Source organism: Peromyscus eremicus, chromosome 6 (assembly GCF_949786415.1).
Source record: "Peromyscus eremicus chromosome 6, PerEre_H2_v1, whole genome shotgun sequence".
Taxonomy (NCBI): Eukaryota; Metazoa; Chordata; class Mammalia; order Rodentia; family Cricetidae; genus Peromyscus; species Peromyscus eremicus.
The window spans coordinates 44,932,049-44,956,435 of record NC_081421.1 but is presented as its reverse complement, the minus strand read 5'-3'; the positions used below and the strand labels follow the sequence as shown (position 1 = coordinate 44,956,435).

At 44.6% G+C, this 24,387-nt stretch overlaps 1 protein-coding gene across 1 annotated transcript in view; it reads right to left on the bottom strand.

Annotated features, from left to right (window-relative positions):
- Ppm1l (protein phosphatase, Mg2+/Mn2+ dependent 1L) overlaps positions 1 to 24,387 on the bottom strand; it is a 276,094-nt gene that overhangs the window by 77,052 nt on the left and 174,655 nt on the right. The window contains exon 2 of the mRNA XM_059265476.1: positions 5,257 to 5,431. Coding sequence (XP_059121459.1) covers positions 5,257 to 5,431 — 175 coding nt within the window. The remainder of the gene's footprint in view (positions 1 to 5,256; positions 5,432 to 24,387) is intronic.

The window sequence follows — 24,387 nt, the reverse complement described above, 5'->3', positions numbered from 1 at the left end:
ATAAACGTAAGGAAGCCTCAGTGTTTCCTCCTCCCTCAGGGCCTGTTGGAGAAACACACGGAGAAAGTCATTCTGTCAGAGTGAAGGACTTCTTGTAAAGGGCTATCACTGCATTTTCTAAGATGCTCTTAGAAAACCTGGAAGGCCCTAAATAATTCACACTCTCCTTCAGGGTTCGGGTTTCTGGGTGTGCAGTTTTTCCCTGTGACAGGAAATGGCTTTCCTCGACCACTGATTACTCTGACACTAATGGCTCAGTTAAAACAGCTGTAGCTCTCAGGTATCACCTGTCTCCAGGGGAATAAGGTGATCTCAACAGGGGGGACCTTCAGCTACTCCAGTTGCTAATGGCATGTTTCTCTTCCCCTTTAAAAGCACACCCGCGGCATCTGGAGTGTCTCCTCTGGAGTCTCACTCAGGCCCTGCCCCAGGCATTTCTAAAGTAAAGCTGCATCAGGAATCACAGGGCAAAGACTGAAGCATTGCTGCTGCTTCGCTGTCCTCCCCTCCTCTGGGGAAGCTGTGTGACTGCCTGGACCTGTAAAGGGATCCGCGGGTGGCCGCTTTACAGGAGGGCTCAGGTTAACACAACCCGCAGCTGCCAGAACTCCCTCCTTTCCCAAGCGTTCTCTCTATGTGGCCGATTCTGCACTCAATGTGAAGCTGAGTTTCCAGGGAACTATAAGACTAGAAAGAAAGACCCTTGCTGGTCTGAGAAGAGAGCTCAGAAGTGGAGAGCTCAGCAGCAGTCCAGGAAGCTGCTGTCTCAAGGCAATGTGGGGTAAGATGCAACCACTGGGCATCCTGCTAGATGAAAGAAAATCTCACCTCTCTGCTCCCACTTTTCCAGACTCCCGCTCCAGGCTTAGGGCTCTTGAGCCCATCACAGGCTCAATCACCCCACTCTCCTCACAAATCCTCCCACACAGAGAACGATAAACCATGCTACTATATCTTTAGCAAAGAAAACCATAAGTTATTCATTCATGCACAAGGACACAAGACAATTAAAAACAGAATGTAAGGTCACTTATAGAAGCATTAATAATACATTAGTCTAAGAAAAACACGCAGAAAGCTTCTCTCCTGCCCACTGTGACAGTGAACAGCAGGTCAGGGGTGCTTCCTCAGATAGTGAAATGCTGCTTCAGTTGTTTTCACAAATCAGGTCATTGCTTTCCCACCTTGGAAATTTCTCTATGCTAACTCCAATATGTTGAAATGTGTGAACATGTACTTCAATTTAAACAAAAGCAGTAACAGATAAAAAACAAACCATATCTCACTTCTTACTCTGGATTTTGTTTAGCATTGATAAATGCTAATGATACCATCTAAACCACCTCAATGAGAACCCATGAATGGACAGATCTCAGACTGTTTTCTTCCAAAAACCCAGTGGCTTTCCTATGTTTGATTTGGGGTTTTTGAGACAGAGTCTCTAGCAGTCCAGGCTGGCCCTCCGATCCTCCTGCTCCATCTCCTAATTGGTGGATTGTGGCCATGGATCGACATGCGAAGCTGCAAAGTCTGCTTTTGTTTGAATCATAACGTCAGTCTCACTCCCCATCCATCGCCAATTGTTCGCGTGTTCATGGGCAACTACAGGAAACACTGTGGGGTTGTCGCCTTTTACTCGGGTATGAGACACCAATGACACTGGCAATGAGAGACGTTTGTATCCACGTGTAGCCTTCGGAAATCACAGCTCCCCAAACTCTCCAGCCTCAGGATCCCAGAAGCATCATTTCAGAACTAGAGGGTATCTATGAGATTATATTCATGCTCTCAACTTATAGGAAAATGGGCTTCAGTTACTTGAAGGCACAAATCTGGTTGGCCGCAGATTTAGGAACAGAATCTGTGTCTTTTGTTTCTAATCCCAGTGCCAACTTATCATCCTAGAACTTTGCTATTCCTATAGTCATCAAGATCTACGCCACTCAAATGACAATCCTAACCCAGTGCTACAGTCCATATGTTATTTTTTTCATCCCTATGTTGAATCCTGTGATGACCTGGATACGAAGTCTCCCCTCCCCGCAAAGCTTTATGTGTTTCTGAAGGCCTGGTCCTCAGCTGATGGTTCTGATGGTTGTAACTGGGCCATGGTGGCTCTGATCCAACAATGTGTTGACCCATCAATGGATTCATGGCATTATTAGAAAGAAGGTAAGTGAAACGGTCCCCAGGACCCTTCTCGTCTCTGTCTGCTTCCTAGGCACCATGAAGTGAGCAACTCCACTCTGCCATGTGCTTTTGCTGTCAGGATATCTGCCCTATGGCAGGCCCCCAGCCATGGCTGAAGTCAACCACGCAGAAGCCTCTACAAAGGAGGCTGAAGCTCACCCGTTTGGAAAGGGCTGCTCTCATGTGACAGCCATGGAAGTCTGAGTCACTTAGCAAAACCTTGTTCCCACAGGGATGCCACTCGAAAGGCGAGTGGGCCAGGAGGGCAGGGCCCTCTGGAGGAAGGCTGGTGTCCTTATAACAGGGGCTTCAGGAAGATTCGCACAGCCCTTCCAGCACGGAAAGTTGCAGGCAATGAAGGGCTGTTTTACAATGACGCGATTCCTGACCCTGAGCCCGCTGACACCTTCATGTTGGACCTGTCATTGTCCAGTATGATGGGAAATGACTTCAGCGCTCCATCAAATAACAGCGCGTAGGTTCCAGGTGAGACTGGAACCTCTGCTGTCCTTGTCATGTCTGTAAGTTCTGTGACGTGGTCTGGAAGCAGCTTCATTTGTTACCCCTGGTTTTGAGACAAGGTCTCTTATAGCTCAGGCTAGCCTCAAATTCACTACATTGCAGAGGGTAACCTTGAGTTTCGGCTCTCCTGCCCCACTTCTAGAGTACTGGGATTATAGGTCATTCTACCAAGCCTGGCTTTGCACACATAGTTCTTGCTTATTTCCCATTTCTTTGATGAATGTCAGGTTGCTGGATATTGGATATTTGGACTGTGGGTAAACAAGGTTTTAAGTTTCTTGTATTTAAAGGAAAAGAGAGGAAAACAGTTTTGTGTTTTGTTTTTTAAAGGTAGGAGCAGGGGAGGAGAAAAGGTTCTGAGCCAATGCTGTAGACAATGTGGAAGGATCCCCAGCCCCCACCCCCATTAATTATATTTTACACGTTTGGAAGCCACAGATGGTGATAACTGCCATCAAGTCACTCAGGCTGACACTGCAGTGGGTGAGCAGGAGGGACAAACTGACCTCTCCAGATACCAGGGCATTCTTAACTAACAGCCCACTCCTTCCTAACACTGGGATAGTGGAATTTAAAATGTGAGAAAGCAGAAGCCGAGACAGCATGGGAAGAGGCCAAATACCGAAGCCAAGGAGGATCTTAGTGTGGGGTGGTTATCTCCCAGTACTGGACGCTGTTCGCTTCTACCCTGGACCCTTCTTTTACGATGTAATAGCTTTCTTCTGATTAGCAATACCTTTTCCTATTTGTCTTGTCTTACTTTAGTTAAATCAGTAGAGCATGAGCTACAGAGGAGGAGGCAGGGAGCTTGTGGTTTACATCAAAGAGTGTCATTTATTCATCTGTATGTACCCAGCCTCCACCAGTCCTGCCATCCTGCTCACACAGACAGCAACGACCAAAGGCAGGCAGAGCTCACGCTGTGAGTTCCACAGATGCTGCTTAGTTTCTCAAAGCTTCCGAAAACTTTCTGTCTCCCAAGCAAAAGGGCCCTAAGAACACCTTAACATGGTCTGAGAGATTGGCAAGATCCAAATCTGTCCCTATGCAGCATTAGTGGCATTAATCAGCCATATGATTTCCAAGGACCTCATGATCCAACATCATATCCTTTATTATGAGAACAACCCAAGGGAATATTAGCTCAATTATATGAAATGAAAAACAGAGGTTCTAAGAGATTAATGTTGTAAAGATCTCATCAGCACTAAGCCTAGAAACTTGGACCCTTGAACTCTCAAGCCTGTGTTTATTTATTTCCACTGCTCACTGATGAATTCTGCACTGAAGGATTTGTCTCTAAAGGCCAAGGCCAAGCGTATGCACATGTCTGAACATGCCACAGGCCTGTCTGATGCACAAGGCTCTGAGTTTATGTGGTGCAGGGGATCAAACCCAGAGTCAGGTGCATGCTGGGAGTGCTGGTCTGTCAGCCTGACTCAAACTAGAGTCACTGGAAAGAGGAAACCTTAAATGAGGATCTGCCTCCTTCAGACTGGCCTGCGGCATGTTTGTGGCACTTCATTTTTTAATTTATGGTTGATGTGTCTGTGTGTGTGTGTGGGGGGGGGGTGCGCTCAGCACATGGTACCACCCCTGACAAGGTCCTGGGTTGGACAAGAAAGCAGGCTGAGCAAGCCATGGGGAGCGAGCCAGTAAGCAGCATTCTTCTTCTACAGTCTCTGTTTCAGTTCCTGCCTTGAGTTTCTGCCTAGACATCCCTCAGTGATGGGCGTTACCTGGGAGTGTAAGACGAAATAAACCTTCTCCTTCCCAAGTCGTTTCTGGTCAGTATTTTATCACATCAATGGGAAACAAATTAGGATACTAATCAAGCACTCTACTAACTGAGCCACACCCCAGCCTTAAATTCCATTTTACTAAAGGTTTCAACAAGTCTAAATAATATTGCACCTGGTTGCCATAAAACTAGCTTTAGCTTATAGACTATATAATGATAAAAAAAAATGGCATGATTAGGGAGTCTGTCCATGGCTTTTCTGGTAAGTTCCAATGGAGGGGATAAAGGGTATGCAGCCAACCAAATGTCTGCTGTGGGATCAGAGAACAGATAACATTTGAATTGTTGAAGAAAAGAAAGCCGAATCCAGCTGAAACATAGAAGGGGTTAAACAAGCACCCCTTGGGAAAACACAATCTCTGATATTAAAAAGAAATTACCCAAATCAAATAGAGCTGTCCGATTACTGACATAAAGGTTTCCACCTGGTGTTCAAGACCGAAGCGACTGCACAAGATTAGGATGACAGCAAGACAGCTGATAAACAGTCAGAAACTCGCCATTTACAGTGAGCAAAAGCTTACGGGGACTTGCCATGTGAGCGCCACCGCCAGGAACAGTTTTGACACTAGAACAGCGGAGAAGAAACTCGCCAGTAACTGGTATAGCACGAGTCCAGTTTTCCCTTCATCACCCACTTCAGAAAAACGGCCAGATTTAGTCCAGGTCTGGGAGTTCTGTGGGGTGTGTGTGTGTGTGTGTGTGTGTGTGTGTGTGTGTGTGTGTGTTAATAACAAACATACCTGCTTCATCATAGGATACCGTCAACTTTTCCAGCATTTCTCGGTCAATTGACAAGATCTGCTGCTCCAGGATGGTCTGGTAAGACAGAACACTGTTTTCTTTGTCCTTCTCATAATCCTGAAGATGCTGTTTGAGGGCCTCCGGGAGTCGGGATTTTACATATTCCGCTGCAGTCTGTAGATAAACAGAGAACTCCATTATACTTTTCATCTTAGGCTTTTCATTTACCCTCAGGTGTGACAGAGAGAACTCTGAGTGCTGCGGATCCAAGCTCCAGACACACACGCCCTTGTCACTGTGACTTTTCGACTGCAAAGCATGCAGTAAGATGGATCTTCACACTGTCAGACCCCAGACCACTCTGAGGGTTCTATCTAGTTTAAAGGCACGAAAGATGATGGGTTGCATGTTCACAGGGCTAGTACTCAGACTTTCGATTCCAACAAATTCAGAAAGGCTGCGTCATGATCATTTTTCTGGCACACATCTGCAAAAAGACATGTGCATCCTCTGTAGTGCACATCTCCATTGCACACTGCGGTTTTCCACCTACAAAAGACACTTCCCTCCTGTGCGGTCCATACGTCACTACTGTGTGTTGTCTCTACCCACAGAAGACACTTCCCTCCTGCGCGGTCCATACGTCACTACTGTGTGTGGTCTCCACCCACAGAAGACACTTCCCTCCTGTGCAGTCCATACGTCACTACTGTGTGTTGTCTCTACCCACAGAAGACACTTCCCTCCTGTGCGGTCCATACGTCACTACTGTGTGTTGCGGGTCTCCACCCACCAATGCTCAGAAGAACTCTTAGGAAGTGAGTAGAAAGGAGAAACTTCTGCTAAGACTCAAGATGAAGTACTGGGATACATAAAAAGAGGGATCTAGGCTGGCATTGCAACTCAGTGGTAGAGTGCTTGCTCTCTGGGTCTTAGGTTCAATCCTCACACTAAATAAGTGATAGATAGATAGATAGATAGATAGATAGATAGATAGATAGATAGACAGACAGATAAACCAAGCAAAACCATAAAAGCTTACTTAGAAAATAAAAAGAGACTAAAAAAAATGCCCCTTACCCTGAAAAAGGCAACTGTTTGCTACTTACTTGTTGTAACCTTTATATATACTACTATTATTATTATTATTATTATTATTATTATTATTATTATTATTATTGTCAATTTGCTCCTTTTGTCTGTTTGCTTCTACATCCGCTGCATAACACTTCTCCACTAGTAACATCATAAATTACATGCAGAGAGTCTCAACCAGGTAGGCACACTCCCGCTGGGACTGGAGGGAAGACATACTTTGAAGTAGTCCTTCCTGAAGATTCTGATGGGTTCTTTTGGTAGAATGGGTGGTTGAACACTGTTTCTCCCTCCCAGTTGAGAATCATTATGATGGTTAAGCCTTACTTTATGGGAGACATTAAATGGCACAGTGATATGTATGAACCAGAGGACTGCTGTAATTCCTAAATTGTATCTCTGGAGAGAGTCAAGTCCGACATCTCCTTATATTTCACTCCTGTTTCATCCACATAATGTCTGAAGTTAATAATCCAATAAATGAAGGTCAAAACTAGGATGTGCTTGGTGGTTCACACCTGAAAATCCAGTACAAGGTCATCCTGGCTATAACAGTAAGTTCAAGGCCATCTGGGCTACATGAAACTGAGTCAAAAACAAACAGATACACCAAAAAAATTGTATCTGTAGCCACTAAGGAATTTCAAAGATCTTGTTAATAACGATCAATCTGGTTCGGGCTAAGAATAAAGCAAAGACCTGTCTACATAGTTTATATTCTAAGTCCTGTACAACTATTAATTGTGAAATATTCTAAGGTATGGGCCAAAAAATAAATGAAAATCCCTCACATTCCTAAACTAGAAGAATATTATTATTAGACAAAGCCATGCATAGATTCAACGTAATCCCTACCCAAAGTGATCTATGTAGTCAATGCAACCCCTACCTAAAGTACCAAAGACATTTCTCACAGCCATAGAAAAATATCCTAAAATTCATATGAAACACAATCTCAAATATGTAACATTAAGAAGTTGATTTCTGGATTGTACTAGCAGCCAGAGGGGTCAAGGACACCATATGAAAACTCACAGAACCAACTAACCTGTGTTCACAGGGGCTCACAGGGACTGAACTGACAACCTGGGAGCCTGCATGGGACTAGCCAAGGCACTCTGCCTATGTGTTACAGTTGTGTAGCTTGGTCCTCTTGTGGGACGCCTAACAGCAGGAGTAGAGGCTGTCTCCGACTCTTTTACTGGCTTTTGGGACCCTACTCCTCACACTGGATCACCTTGTCCAGCCTTAACACATGCGGAGGTGTTTAGTCTTACTGCAACTTGATATGCCATGTTTTGTTGATCTCATGGGAGACCTGCCCTGTCCTGAACAGAAACAGAGAAGGAGGAAGGGATTTGGGGGTGAGAAAAAAGGGGTATGGGGGTGAGGAACTGGGAGGAGAGGAGAAAGAGGAAACTGTGGCCAGGATGTAAAATAAATAATTTTTTAAAAATAAAATAAAGAAAAAAAAAAACCAAGAAGTTGATTTCCTAGAACTAGAACACATGGTGGTTATCTGGGGCTGGTAGTGAGGGATAGAGTGGGAGGTATCATTTTGTTTTGTTTGGTTTGGTTTTTAGAGACAGGGTTTCTCTGTGTAGTTTTGGTGCCAGTCCTGGATCTCCCTCTGTAGACCAGGCTGGCCTCAAACTCAAAGAGATCTGCCTTGCTCTGCCTCCCGAGTGCTGGGGTTAAAGGTGTAAGCCACCACCACCTGGTGAGATATTGTTTTTTTTAAGAGTATCTTCTCATTAGATTGGAGGAGTAAGTTTCAATAGTTCAATAAAGAGGGGTGACCGTAACTAATGACACATTATATTCTGTCAAGTGCAGAGCATGGCTGCTGCATGTGATGTGGTCATCACTAAAAGGAAAACCATGTGAGGTAATTTTTGCTCATTTGTTTGGTTTCGTTTTGAGACAGGGTCTTCCTCTGTATCCCCGGCTGGCCTGGGACTTGCTGTGTAGACAAGGTCAGCCTTAAACTCACAGAGATCTGCCTGCCTCTGCCTCCCAAGCACTGGGATCAAAGGTGTTCACCACCATACCCAGCTGGTAATGCGTTTTCAGTTACTTAGGTTTAACCATTCCACAGTGGATATAATTTCTGTCAATTGGAAACAAAAACAAAATATGTGTACTTTAAAATATAAATACACGTACATATATGTTTCCTGTGAATCAATAGAAGATCAGGGTGCTTCTTCATTTACAGAATAAGATGATCTATATTCTTTTGGGAAAAAGACAACAGGTGCCATGTACTGGCCAGGAAGAAATCATGAAGTGCTGATGTGGTTAAAAGCAAAGCTATTAAGCACCAGCTGTGGCACATCCTTTCCATGCCTGCACATAGGTATGAGGGGACAGGGCATGATGCATCCTAACTGTAGAAGGCACTTTTTACTGTCTGGATTTCAGGAATGTTCTCATGGTTCCACTGCTGCCATTTAAAATGAATCTCCTTGTAGTCTTCATAGCTTTCCTCTTAAATGTCACCACAACTTACTGTGGAAGGAAACTGGCTGGAAAGGGACACTGGCTTCCCAGGAGGTACACTGGGAAGTGGTGGGCAAGCTATGTTTGGACCACAGAGTCACTGACGATAGCGTCCAACACTTATTTCCAGATTTACAGTTGAATTTCTCTAAATCAGATGCTGAGGATGTTACAGCTTCAAAATATCACCAAACAGTGCTCACTTTCTCTGCCAGCCAGCAAGTGCAGAACAAATAAAATTATTCCATAAAATGTAAATGGACTCGGCAGTACATTAGCATAACACATTGAATTCTAGAGTTTAATAACACGTTTCTCCTGACATTAGAAAACAGCATCCCAACACCGCAGAATAACTATATTTAAACACACTACCCTGCTAGTCAGTGCAACATCTGTCTTTAACAACTGTGTTTGCTGGAATATTTATGAGGCACAGGAAAGGACTCTATAATTTATCACATTTTAAAATATTGATCTATTCTTTATTACTGAAAGCACACCGCACTATTTCTTCCTGGTTGTGCCTCCTGATAGTGTTTAAAATGAAATTTACTTTCCTAATTACAATCATGCTGCAGGTCTCGAAAGAGTCTCTGTAGCTCATGATGTTAGGGCTACACTTTGGCACTTCAATTCTGTAACTTTACACACAAAGCTCTTGCTAAAGATTCATAAGAGGAACAGAAGGAGATAACTCTCGGTAAATATTAGATTGCAGTACGATATTTCAAGAACCCGCTTTACACTGAGTGACACTTTAAGTGGATTCAAATGGCAGCTAACCCTTATGTTCAAGCAGGAGCTTATGTTCAAAGCATATTTTTAAATGAGACGGGAATGATCTCATAAATAAAAGAAAATTCAAAGCATAGTTTCAACTCAAAATTTTTACTGACATTCTAAAAATGAACGGAAAAAAATGAAAATTGGAATTACTTATCTATTCTTTATTTCGTTTTAGATTTATTTGTTTTCTCTGTGTGGGTGTTTGGTCTGCCTGTATGTATGTGCACCACAGGAGTGCTTGGTGCCTGAGGAGGTCAGAAGAAAGCAGAGAGGCCCTAGAACTGAGTTATGGATGGTTGTGAGCCACCATATGGGTGCTGAGCATAGAAACTGGGTCCTCTACAAGAGAAGGAAGTACTCTTAACCCCTGAGCCATCTCTCTAGTCCCCCCTTACCTATTCTTTAATCAATGACAGATGCCCTTGGAAGTCCAAATCCTAATTTGCCTATTCTTAGGACTTTAACCATTTCAGAGACAAAAAAAATAATTAGTATTACCAGTTTCTCTCATTTATGCAGTACTCTCCCAAGCAATCCATGCATTCATCATCTTTTCTTCATAAAAACATTGAGTGCAAGGAGACAGTCATTGGTTTGGTGCCTTCCTGGCCTTCCGTTTGGCTCAATGCTGTACAATGTTAGTATTGCCCACCCTACCTTCTATGAACACCTCTCAGGGTACCCACCAGCTTTCCAACTATTTGTACAGGTATAGGGAACTCAGCCACTGAGTATGGTGGAAATCAGGTGTGGGCCTTACATATCACCATGTTCTAACAGCCTCAGATTTTGTACCACAAAAGTTTAATACCTTGACAATATGCACACAATGGCTACTTTGGGAGAAAACTCTTTGACGTTCACAATTCACTGCCCACAGACTTTCCCTTACAGTTCTAGATACACAAGAAGAGTCTGGTCTTCTGTTGGGAACTAAAGCTACACTTGGTCTTCAATTACTGTTAACAACCTTTGTTTTAGGAAAGTAACAGGTCAACTCCAAGTCCCACCCTGTACAAGCAGCAGATAAAGCTTCACTCAAAGCTGTGTGGGATACTTTATTTCATAACCGTGTGATCTCTATTCTTTAATGTCCTTATATAATTTCCTGCTAGGGACCCTTTTTAGAGTTAGAATGTGCCTCAGAACTGTAGGTCTCAGTGATGGTTGTCTTTGGAGCACCTCCTAGGCATTCAGGGTTGTGCTGATCTAAGGCTCTGAGTAGGTTGTCAAACTTACCCTGGGTGGTGGTGGTGAAGGCCCAGTGCAGGAAGTGGGAGAAAGGTCATAGATTCCCTCCAGTAAGATTTGAGCAGATGGTGGCTTCTAGAAGGACTGGAGTGAAAGGACCTAAACCTTAGGGCAGCTCAGGAAAGGTGCCCTTCCTCACAGAACCCACATGGGCTGTGCTGTACCACCCAGGCCACCTGGAGTCCTCCAGAGAACAAAGCGCTAGGGCAGAGCTTACAAAAGGAACCCAGTGAGGGGAAAAATAACAACAGAAGAGGTGCAGAATGACTAAGGAGCTGAGTTCTGGGAACCCAGCAGGCAGAATGCTGATGCTATTCACTGGGTGAAAATCTACTCACTATTACAGTGGTGTGTTCTTTAAGAAGTAATTGATGCAGATGAAAGATCTGGGGGTGTAAAGTGTGTTTTCTGGTGGAAGGAATTCCCCTTACAAAGGAGACCTGCCAGTCAACCAGCTCCAGTTCCTTAGCTGTCTGAAGAGGAAGGCACAAGGCACTAGACACTGCTGGAAGACACAGCAAACTCTCCCAGAGAGAAGCCTGCAATTCTGATGTGGGGGCCAACTGCTTATGAAATACTGGAAGAAAAAACAAACACTTAAAAAGCAATATAAAAACAGCGGGAAACTGAGATAAATTAATAAACTGATTTAGTACCTGAGGCATGCTCACTGTTGAACAGGCTCTAGGGAGAGGTATGAAGATGTGGGGAGGGAATGTGGGAAAAGTAACCAGAGGTTGGTCTGCTGGACTCTTCAAGTCAAGGCACTTGAGGTAAGAGGCACTTACTGGAGGGTGGAAAAGCAGTCCAGCAGGTGGGGAGTGCAAGGTCACAGAGAGGATAGGAAGAAATGACGGTGGACGTACAAACACCAAACCGTGAAGAATGACGGGAGGACCAGTCGGCCATACTGGCTGGAGAATAATAAACCAGACGGCGCTTACAGACAGAAAATAGACAGACGAGGCATGAAATCAGAAAACTATTCACACCTTTTACCCAGTCGTCGTCGTTTTTTTCCTAGGAATTTAAAGAAAATTAACATCCAAAGATGAGTGTAAAGACCTGTGTGTGAACACGTTTACTGAAGTTCAACTGTTCATCACAACAGAAGAGAATGGGGGTCAAAGGAGCACAAGTTGGGGAAGGAGGGCAGAGAAGCAGGATTCAAAAATAATTTTTGTTTAGAAAATGCCATAATCAGACCAATACTTTGTGCAGTATTTTTTTTTAAAAATTAATGTTATCTTAAAATTACTTAAATATAAGTTTAATAAAATCATCACAAATGTACTTTGAAAACGTGTGTGTGTGTGTGTGTGTGTGTGTGTGTGTGTGTGCCACATCTAGCATGGCTTCGTCCTGAGTAGGGGCAGCAAGGACATGAAGAAAGGTCAGACATATGTACCAGTTTATTACGTACAGTCACAGGGTGTGTGTGTGTGTGTGTGTGTGTGTGTCTCGGTAGGAGATCTCTGTGGGTGAGCAGGCTCAGGCTCGGATATCCAGGAGGAAGCTGCAGCTGCTAGTTTTTACACACACTGGTCAATGATCCATCCTTAGACCAGACAGCGGCTTTGCTTTTCCTAGGGGAGAAAGCCTTTGCCAGCTTCCTATGGGCTGGAGACCTTGGTACCTGACATGCGTAGCTCATGCCAAACAACACACATTGACTCAGAACTTCACTTGCTCGGGACTTCACTCTCTCCCTACACATGCCTGCTTGTCTGTGTGAGTACAACATGTGTTTGGGTGGCCAGGAGGTGAGAAGAGGGGACCGGATCCCCTGGAACATGAATTAGAGGCAGTCGCAAACTGCTGTGTGGGTGGCTAGAGAGACTAAGAGTCTGGCGCTGCTCTTGCAGAGGACTGGGGATCAGGTCCCAGCACCCACATGGTGGCTCAAACTGTTGTCTGTAACTCCAGACTCAAGGAATCTGATGCCCTCCTATGGACCTCGGCAACCATGTACATATGTGATGTAAGCATGTACACTCAGGCCAAGCACTCATACAAGTAAAATAAATCTGAGGGGGGGAGGGGGAGAGAGAGAGAGAGAGAGAGAGAGAGAGAGAGAGAGAGAGAGAGAGAGAGAGAGAGAGCAGCAAGTGCTTTTAATGCCCGAGCCTCTCTCTAACCCCACAGATGAACCTTTTAAAAGGTTTCATTTATGATCCAAGTCACAGCACCAATGTTAAAAATGATAAGCGGCACTGGTTACCATGCAGAAACGTCATGAGGCAGGAGCCACGACAGAACTCAGTATCAGAGCTTTATTTTTGGGGGGTGGGGGTGGTGGTGGGGACAAAAGAACCAGGCCTAGGGAAGAAGGGAAGAAGCACGTTCAGAGAAGAGAGAGAGAGAGAGGTGATGTGGGGGAAGAGAGAACAGAATGGAGAGGAAGAAGGAGGAGTCTGTGTCTGGCTTTTTAAGGTGCAGGTGTGCTTACGGAGCTACGCCATGCATGCACTGATTGCATGACCATGCCATGCACCCATAGTCATCAGCGCATACTGATGACGTAAGATGCAAGACCCCTTGCTTAGCTGCTGAACTGTGCATGTGCAGTCATGCAGCTGGAGTGGGCGCAGAATCCTAACACAGGTCTGTCTAGAGAAAAACTGACTCAGTTGCTGGACACTTACACAGTAGGATATGAAGAGCTGTTAAAATGTTAGGAAGAATCATGAGAAAATGTTTAAAATGGTTTATTTACTATATCTGTGAGGGGGAATTGGTTGGGTTACGTTAACACGTAACATTAGTTATCTCAGTAGTAAGAGTTCAGGTGACACTTAAAAAATACTTTTCCTTATTTACTTTTCTGCACATTCCAGATCCTATAAGACTATTTCTCTGTGCTGGCATTAATCTAAATATTTTAAATGTATTAGGTTACTTATTCTTACAACAACTGTAATGAGTTTTAAAGATAGGCTTACAGAGGACAAAATTAGTTTATACTTGATTATGCAGTAAGTAGGGAGCTGCTGAAACTAGATTCTACACACACACCCCATTTTTTTAAAAACAGAAAACAATGTCTATTTGGCCATCATGTTAGAAGGTAAAACAACCCCAGAACAGGGTCAAGTCCATGAGGACACACAAGCAAAGTATGGTGGCAGCCGGGAAAGAGAAATATTCAACCCAAGTTTAATTTTTCGAAACTGGATGCTGAAGTGAAGGACAGTATGATGAAAAAGCAGAGTGAAAATGCACTTTACGGCTGGGTGGTGGTGGCGCACGCCTTTAATCCCAGCACTTGGGAGGCAGAGGCAAGCGGATCTCTGTGAGTTCAAGGCCAGCCTGGGCTACAGAGTGAGTTCCAGGAAAGGCACCAAAACTACACAGAGAAACCCTGTCTTGAAAAAACAAAACAAAACAAAACAAAAAACCAAAATAAAATGCACTTTACACCTGCTTTTCAGCATTTTACAGCAAGTCTCGAAAGCATCCCCCAACCACCCCACACCCCCATCTCAGTTAATGCCTACTGCTTGCTACCACTTGCAACCCCCACCCCAAAATCTCCACAAGCAAAGGGTGTTTGACTAAAGTTAAACTTTGAGGGAAAATGTCAGATCAGTGATTCTCGGTACAGTTTCCAGGACAGCAAAGCTGCTTTCAAGTGACATGGAATAAAATCCTGATAATGCAGAGTCCCCATTAGCAAGAAATTCTCCAGTAAGTGAGACCTTAAACCACTTAGTATTTTCTCTCTTGGAATTCACAAAGATCAAGTAGTGCCTATTCTCATCCTTTGTGGACTTAAACAGAACTAAACAGGCTTCAGATATTTTTAACTGAAGTATGAAAATACATGCCATCTGTTAGGTCCAAAGGAAATTCCATTTCCCAAAATTCCAAGAGGCAGTCCAGATATCCAGAAATGGGCTCAACCAGGATTACAGGAGGACTTCTGATGGTAAGATAAAAGCCAGCAATCCTCAGGAACTTGTGAAGCTGCCAGTTCCCCTCTACCAAAAGGAGTCATTCCCCCATCACTGGCTGAAGGGACAATGACTACCTGTGGTGACTATTAGCACACCAGAGCTCATGCCGCCCTCCAGGCTCCCTCAGCATCACAATGCCTGTTACACATTTCTAAGCTCATACCATCCTCCTAGCCCTTCACACCTCCTCTACCCTAAACTCCCTCAGCACACTGGCTTCCTTCCCCCAGCTACTCATTCTCCTTATAACCCTGCTATTTTCTATCTGTTGGCTCTCCTCTCGCCGCCCTCTCTTTCTCTCTCTCCCACCTCTCTCCGTGTTTGTGTGTCTGTCTGTGTGTCTGTCTGTCTGTCTCTGTGTCCCCTTCCCTCTCTCTCAATTTGTGTGTTGCCCACCTCCTCCCAACCCCAAGACACTGCTCCTGCTTCTCTTGTGATTAGGTCTAGGGTGCTGGCCATGTTCAGCCTGCTTCTTTCTCTCTCTGCTATGAACTCTCCCAGATGCCTCTGGGTGTTCTCTCTGTCACATCTACAATAAAAACCTTCCTCTTAACCACGAGGAAACGGTCTTGTCATCAGTTTGTACACCCATCACTGTAATTTTAAAGCACAGGAAGCCCTTAAGCACCATCAACAGAATGTGACAAATAACCAATAGCAGTCCTCTCCATTTATATTCAGGCTGCAGAGACTCCCAAGCTCGAACACACAGCACCGTAGCTTCTGTTACATGCTGTGCATGGACATAAAACCTAAATCTGGACCAAAAGGAGGCTGCTGTAGTTGGTGTTAGCTGTTACCTGGACACAGCCTAGAGTCATCTGAGAGACTCGCCGGATGAGATGCAGGTGCATATGTGAGGGTCTGTCTGGATTGTAGGTGGCATTACTCTCTGGGCAGACGGTCCTGGATGCATCACAAAGCTACGGAAGGGGCTGAAGAGATGGTCCAGCGGTTAAGAGCACTGGCTGCTCTTCCAGAGGACCTGGGATCAATTCCAAGCACCTGCATGGCAGCTCATACTGTCTTCTATCTCCAGTCGCAGGGAATCCCATGACTTCTTCTGGCTTCTGCCAGCACTGCACACATGTGATGCACAGACACACATGCACACAAAACACCATATACATGGAAAAATCAAATAAAAAGCTAGGTAAGCATGAGCCTATGAGTGAGTCAGCAAGCAGCTTCCTCCTGTGTCTTCGGCTTCAAGTTCCTGCTTCAGTTCCTGGCCTGGCTTCCCTTAATGGTGGACCACCAACCTTCAGCTGCCACGCGCCTTTCCTTCTGCTGAGCTGCTTTTGGTCAGAGTGTCCTCATCACATAAACAGAAAGGAAACTAGAACAGAGACTTAAGCAAAGGGGCTGATCTCTGCAGGACATTTAACACTGTTCTCACACACAAATGTCAGATCTGGCTCTCAGGCCCTCGGATCAATGAGACTTTCGTAAGAAAAACATAGGAAGATAAGAGGAGAAATCGATCCTGAAAATATTGAGCTACAAAAGGGCTGGGTTTGGGGAAATGACAACTTGGGGATGGTGGCCAGGTATGCACAGGATAAAGCAGAGAACGACCTGGAAATTTCTCAAATTCTGTGCCCAAACAAGGCAGAAAAGAGGAAAGGGTTTTGCATCTGGCAATGTTCCAAGACAGACCTGACTGGGGACGTCGAGGAAATGAAGAAAAGACAAACACACAGACAGACAACAAAAAGCTGAGGTTGGGCAGACTGGACTCCCTGAGAAAGCACAGCACCCCCAGAAGTTCAGCATATTATTATTTGCAGTTGAACAGGGAGGTGGGTTGTTGCTTACAGCCAAACAAGGAGGCAGGGTTCATGGTATACAGCTGGATCAAGGAGGCAGGGGTAGCTAATCTTGGTAGTAGTTTCTGGAGGGGAGAAGTCTTCAGGCCATAAACGGGGAGGAGGTTGGGGTGGGAAGAAAGAGCTGATAAACATTTACTGCATACACCATCAAAATTTGCACCCAGACCAGGGGATGAGGCTTTGCAATCTCCCCGCTCTTGGGAGAGGTTTGCCGTTTCCCACTGGGTCTGACGCTTTGGGGTCTTTCACATGGCTAGGTCATGTCAGTAGCACACATCCACCCAGGATTTCTTGCACTTGCCTACACTCCCTACAAAGGAGCAATATTTCATCGCAGGCAAGGTTTCCCTGCCCTTGAAGGGAAGCGGATGTGTGTGTGCCGATCTGGCAGCAGCCAGCCCATAGCCCACACATTAATTCTCTGAGGTCCACACTGGAATCCATCTTTCTTATGGTAACATATCATTAACTTGTGACAGGTGTTCTTTGGCTCCAGGCACTTTAAACAAAGTCAGAGAGAATGTCCTTGCCCATCAGGACAAGGACAGAAAGGAGGAATGATTTCTCTTTCCTGCCTGCCAAGCCTGTCACTTTTGCCATTTTTTTTGTCTTTGCTACTTCTAACCTGGAGAGGTTATTTAAGGAAAGAATCTTTGAAATTCTACCTCAAGAAAACCGGGTATCTTCAAGAGATGGTACCCAGTTGTTCACCAGAAGCACAATGATGAAATCCCAAGCCTCTGGCAAATTAAGATGGCTCTGGAAAACCAAGGCTGCCGACACGAGAATGCTGGTCGAAGGGACCAGGGCCAGTTGTTTTCCCCAGGGGCCAGTTTGCCAAGACCTCTGCCCCATAGTACCCCACCATCCTATGTTGACTCATGTCTGGCTTCAACCAGACCCTCGGGAAGCCTGTCCAGTCTGGCAGATAATCAGTGTCCTACCCGACCACAAGCAGGAACTGTTCTTGCTATTTTCAGTCAGACAGACCTCTGACACAGCAGACAGACCCCTGACAACACAACCACAGTTGCTGACCAGTTGTCGTGAGCCAATCATAAAAGGATTCCTGTATCAGTAAGGGTCTATACCCAATCACTTCAAAGTACACTTAACCACAGCTGGAATTCCCCTAAGCAGGCTTAAAAGGGGCTGCCTTACCCTCCCCTGGGGTTGACACCATTTTGGGCAGGCCTCAGCATGCCAGTTTTTCTAGAGAACAAAGCTGCTTTCTGCAATTGCATATCGGGTGTCTTCTGGTCATTTGGAGCGATCTAAGGACCCTACACTAGTCAACAGTTGTGGTGGAGGGAGCCCAGCATGTGGAGGGCTGGAAATTACATAAAATAGTTAATATGGAAATTAATTTAAGCATTAAAGGGATGACCACTATGTTACACATCACTTGGGGCAATACCCTGGGATTCCTCACAAAGCAAACTTTTAACAACTTTATCAGTCAGCTAACGCACACTTCCTATGAGGTCAGGTTCATGTGGTAGAGAGCATGAAGCATGCCAGGGCATGTATATATAACTCTAATCCCACGCACTAGAGTGTGGCTTCCTAGCTCCAGATGGCGATTCCTATCTATAAAAACTACACTACCCCACTTTCCAGATTTCTGGTCTCTAATTATTCTAAGATATAATTAGCCAGTGTATCAAACATTACCCAGCATGAGTTAGCTCCTCTTATTATTTTGATCAAAACCTACATTTAAACGCTTTGGCTTATTTCTTAAAACCTCTTTACAGATAAAAAGTTGAGGTTATTTCTCTACTACCAAGGTTACGAAGAATGAATTATTTGCTCCCCGTATACCACACAGACTCCAGGGAAAGGTCAGAAAATCAGCAGTAAAGGTCAAAGTAGTTTGATGTTTCTTCCCTTAATTTTGTTTTGAGAGCACACACACACTTTTAGATTGTAAGAGATGGCAGCTCTCACCAATGTACTGAGCGATGAGGCGGCACTCAGCCAACCTCGATGGGGCTACGATTTTTGTGATGGGCAAGTTCCTAACTTCTCAGCAGTCATACAGAAGTCTTAAAGGAGAAGCTGTTTCACATTTTACACACTGGAGATCTATAGAAGAAAAATCCAAAGGAATATTTATTGATCGAGAAATAGGTTTCATATTTCCAAAATCACGTGGTTTATTTCTTATTAAATTCCCTTCCATTTCTGAATCTCGGACTACAAAGCTTGGGGAAATATTAACTTCCATAAGTGCTACTCAAATGTATTCCAGAAAGTTCCAAGCGTAATTCTTACTGAAAATGCCCTTGAGGATCGAGAAAGCCAATGGGACTGTTACAAATGAATTATAAAATACTCATGAGTTATTAATCAAAACAATAGCATTCCAAGGCTACGACAGTACAGCAGCCCCTGGAGGTCTTAGTCAGAACATAAAATATTCTCGGCTTGCAACAGCTATTTATACAGGAACAGTTCCAGAGGCCTCCTACTGGGCCTCACTTGGCTGCTACTCATAGCTACCTCCAGGAAGCAAGGGTGGCCAGGGTGGCAGGGAAGCCCAGATGGGATAGGCTGATGTCCCCAAACTGATGTGGCTATAAAAAGCGTTTTCAAAACCAGTATTAGATTTGGGGTCCTTTTATTTGAAATGGAGTAAGAAGGGTTAGACTTTCTGTCCAGGGAGCTGGTGACAATTTAGTGTCTCATGACTAATTCAAACAGAATCCCCACCCCCAGTCATTTTCCTTTTTAGCTTTCTCTGATGCCTGAAATTCTGTCCTTATTGCTTCAGTTTTCTTTACAGCTAAACTCTCCTCTAGCAACAATGAAATGTTTTTCTAATCGTCAGGGAGATGTTTCAGGGGTAAAGGCACTTGCCATAAGCCTGATGACCCGAATTCCACCCGTGGGACTGACAGAACCAGAGAACTGACTTCTGCAAATCGTCCACCATGAAGGCTGCCCTCCTAAGAAGTCAGTACATGGAACAATAACAACAGATTTTTTTTTAAAAAAAATTAAGTATTTTAAGGCGCAGCTGTGAGTTGAAGTAATGTTCAGTTTCAGTGCGGGTAAGGTGGTGAGCATCTTTTTACTGAAGGTAGACCACAGAGCAGAACAATGCTCTGGGAAAGTCCCAGGAACAGGATATGAAGGGGAGCATGAAGATCAAGAAAGAAACATTGTCTACTCTGACATTGAAGGTTGAGCAGCTCGGCTCCACCTCTCACCTTGAGCACCGATCAGAGCTTGTTTGAGGATATATTACCCAAGTACATGTGGTAAGTGTGGTTGTTACACCTCACGCCTGGGTGAGCATGCACTCAGAGGCATCTGTTGTGAAATCATCAAGTTTTTCCTAGACAGCAAAGAGCTACCTCTTGGGTTGCAAAAGTAGGATCCTCACAGAGGTCGCTGCTCCCTCACCTCCATGACCATAGCACCTTCCTCTGTCTGAACTTCCAGTTTGGCATCAGCTGTTTCTCATGGTCTCCCATCAGCCTCTTTGGCCTGTATGGGTTTCCCTAACCATCCAAGTAGGCATGCCAGAAGCACAGGGAAGGGGTACTTTGAAAAACTCACAGCATTGTGAGTGGTAATTTGAGTGACCACATGGGAAGAGTTAAAAAGAACAGGCCACAGTGTATCTTCCCTTCACTGATACTGTTTGATGCGTCCTGAACACTGAGTCCTAAAGTGCTACAGAAACTGCCGATTTGCACAGTCCATTGGAGCTCATACTAACAATGTTCCAAATAGTTTAAAATTATTTGTTTATAATGTTGAACCTTGTTTAGAAGCTTTGTGAATAGTACCTTTCTTCCTAGAACACCACATACACACACACACACACACACACACACACACACACACACACACACCCCTAAGGCCTCATTTTCAGAACCCAGGTAGCAAGGTCATCAAAGGGGTCACAGGGAAGCTTTAATAGATGCACACATAGTTGTAAATGGACGTTTCTTGTCCTGATCACCTGTTCCCAAAACTCGGCAGCCACTTCCCAAATCACCACACAGAGGCTTATATTAATTATAAATGCTTGGCAGATATCTCAGGCTTATTACTAACTAGCTCTTACACTTGAATTAACCTATAATTCTTATCTATGTTTAGCCATGTGGCTTGGTACCTTTTCTCAGTACGGTATTCTCATCTTGCTTCTCTGTGTTTGCTGGCGACTCTCTGACTCTGCCTTTCTTCTTCCCAGAATTCTCCTAAGATCTACAAATGACTTGCCTATTCAGAGCTAAGGATGTGTCACTATTTACGTAAGCAGGTGCATTCACTGCTGAAATCACAGCTTTTCCATGCAATCAGGTATCCTTTTCCTTTGTTTTCTTCTCGCTAAAATAAGATGTCCTTTCAAGTCCTGTGTGTAAAGTCACAGGTTATTGCTGGTGATCCCAACGTCCTTTCCCTTTGCCTGCACCGCGCTGCAGCGCTCTGGCTGACCCTGGCAGAGGTCTTAACACTCAATCTCTTTCTGCCCAGGTATCGGCCAATCAGCTTTTTATTAGCCAATGAGAGTAATATATATTCACAGTGTACAGAAGGATTATCCCTCAGCACATAGGCCTCAGTTTTCTTTGCAGATCAGGTAACTGGCCTTGATTAGCATCTTGGTGGGGTGGTACTCCAACTGTCAGTCTGCTGGGGTAGGGAGGGGCAACTTCCTTTAAAAAGTCAGTCATGGGTTTTGCTCCATACTTGATTCAAATCTGCCTTAACTTAGGGTATACTTTGAGAGGTTCACAAAAGGTAAAGCTCCTGACCCCACCTGCTAGGGCTGAAATTGATTCGATCTCGCATGGGTTTCTACCAAGCTTTCTAACAAGTTCTGACAGATTCAGGGTCTACCAGATCCTGCGCAACATCATTCTGCTGCATCTCCCAGGACTCAGGCTGGCTATAAAGATTTATTTTATTATTTTTATTTTATTAATCTATTTTTATTAAATTACACATGTTCACTTATTTGTGTATGTGCGAGTAAGTGTGCCAAGTGCCCTGGGAGCAACTTCCAAGCATTGTTTCTCTCCTTCTACCATGTGGGACCTGGACTCAAACTTGGGTCATCAGGCTTTGCCTGACTAAGGCTTTGCCTTAACCCACTGAGCCATCCTGCCAGCCCATAATATTTTTAATTCTTATAAAACCCCCAACTGTATATGCATTGACACTGCTGCAGGGCCTCAGTGCCTCAGGCTCCTTTGTTCCGTCATTTAAAGCTGCCAGTTTGCTGAGCCTCAGAAAGCCCCTCCCCCTCCGAAGCAAAGGGACTATCCTAGAAGATTCCAGGCAGCAGAGAAATGCCTTCGCAGCAACTCGTGGGCAATCAAGCGATCCTTAGAAAGCTGTTGTGAAACAGGCCACAAAACGACCTCCAGCAAAGCACCTTGACTGCACCCTTGCATGAAGAACCCCTCCTGACCTCCGCCAGGGTCAGCCAGAGCGCTGCAGCGCGGTGCAGGCAAAGGGAAAGGACGTTGGGATCACCAGCCATAACGTGTGACTTTACACACAGGACTTGAAAGGACATCCTATTTTAGGGAAAAGAAAAGGAAAGAAAAAGGATACCTGATTGCATGGAAAGGCTGTGATTTCAGCAGTGAATGCACCTGCTTATGCAAATAGACAGTGACACATCCTTAGCTCTGAATAGGCAAGTCGTTTGTAGACCTTAGAGAGAAAAGATACCCATCGCCAACTCCGAAAGACGATAGCTGGATAGATCGGTGCACAGTCAAGAGCTAAGACTGCAGCCTTGCAGTTCGTTTTTCCTGTATGTACCAGACAACACTGTGCTGGATACTGGGGAGAATTGGGGGGGGGGGGGGCGTGCCCTCTCGCAGAGTGCCTGTGGGCTGGTGGGGAGACAAGAAACCACATGCGAACCGAAGTAAGGACATTCTTTCAGGGGAAACAACCAAGAAACCTGACAGCCTGGAGTGGCATAAGGCTTCCCGAGAGAGCCAGGCTTGTGCCAAGATCTAAATATGGTGAGGAGATCACAGGCAGAGGGAGTGTGAGGAGATAACAAAAGCGGGGTGACAGTCTGCTACATCGATGTGATTTTAAAATGGACGTCAGCTGGCGTCACCAGGAAACAAAGTGGGTAATGTTACAGGTGGGAAGGGTTGGAGAGCAGCCATTAGGCCGGGAGACCACGCCGGGGAGGGAAGGGGTGGCCGTGGTATGTGCTACACCTCCCAAATAAAACCAGCTACTTTCTATTAGGAGAAAAAAGTAGTTCCTGACCTTGTTATTAACATGGATTGATTGTAAGGAATCTGAATTTAAAACAAACTTAGACCCCCAACAAGCTCTTGTCTTCCCATTTCCACAACTGGTTTTCATTTTGTCTTCCTCTGCTCGTGGCCGCTGTCCCTCAGCCTTAGCCTCCTTCCATGTTTCTCCGGAATGCTGAATTTACACCATCTACCATTTTGCCACAACATACAGACTCAGGATACATCTGTTAAAGCAACTGTTTTTGAAAGTCAGAAACATTTTCTGAAAGAAATTGGGCTTAAAAAAAAAAAAACAACTGGTAAGCATCAACAAATTTGAGATATTCAATTTTTAAATTTCTCACTTGAAATGACAGTACAATTGGGCTAAAACGAACTTTGCTCTATCAAGAAATGTGTGGGCACGCCCCCAGCAGGGTAAGAAAGTGGCATTTTCACTTGTGCGGGACAGAGGCCCCGTGGGCTCCCCTCTCCAAACCCCCACCTCATTATCCTCTCATGCGGGTCTCATTTAACGAAGAAAGTTCCCCATCACAGAGAATTTGAGAAAGACAGACAGATAGACTCAAATATAGGATGGCCTAGTATTTCCCACTGTGAGAGACTGTTTCCATGAGGAACTGCAGTGGGAACATTTACAGTGACGGAAATGGGAGGAGGTGGGGGGCGGGGGGGGGGGGCACCCACCTATCTGCCTGCCTGAGAGGAGAACTGGAAAACCAGAAGCAAATTCAATCACCCTTCTGGGCGGGCCAGCCTTGCTACAGCCAGCTAGTGTACTGAGTGCCATGGCAGAGGGTCTCTGCTTGGTGCTCAACATAAATGACTTCATTTAACCCTCTCTACAACCCCGCCAGGCCATGCCCAGCCATGTCCCACTGGGATGCACTCACACACTCTGGCAATCTTTTCCTCTTCAGCAAAATCTAGACTATCATAAATATTTTGTGTAGGCAAACCTCAGGCTGAAAAGCATGATAATAACAGTGACTGAAGCTCGGGGTAAAGCGGACATGCAGTACATGTGTGTTAAGATTCCTTTTGTTTGTTAGAGATGAATCAAAAACAGACTCTGAGTTTCTTGGCATTCAATACAAAGAAATAAAAGCTACCATCTGCATAAATCACAGTATCATTAAAATAAATTACAGGGAGGATGAAAACAATGCCCATGGCAGACATTATTTATCAATCGAAGAACATGCTGTGGGAAACCATCAACAAATGGTTTCATCTCCAAGACAAAGCATACACCCACATTGAAGAAACAAGACCATTAAACAGCTCTTAATAGGCCAACCTGAGAACTCTGAAATATTTCCTTCAAGTGCAGAAAAAAAAATTTCATATGCACACATCACATTTAAAAATATAGTATTTTAATGTCTTCTTCTGAAGAACTAGATAAATCTTGAAAGTCTTTTCTAGTTCTTCAGTTAAAAAGAACATCA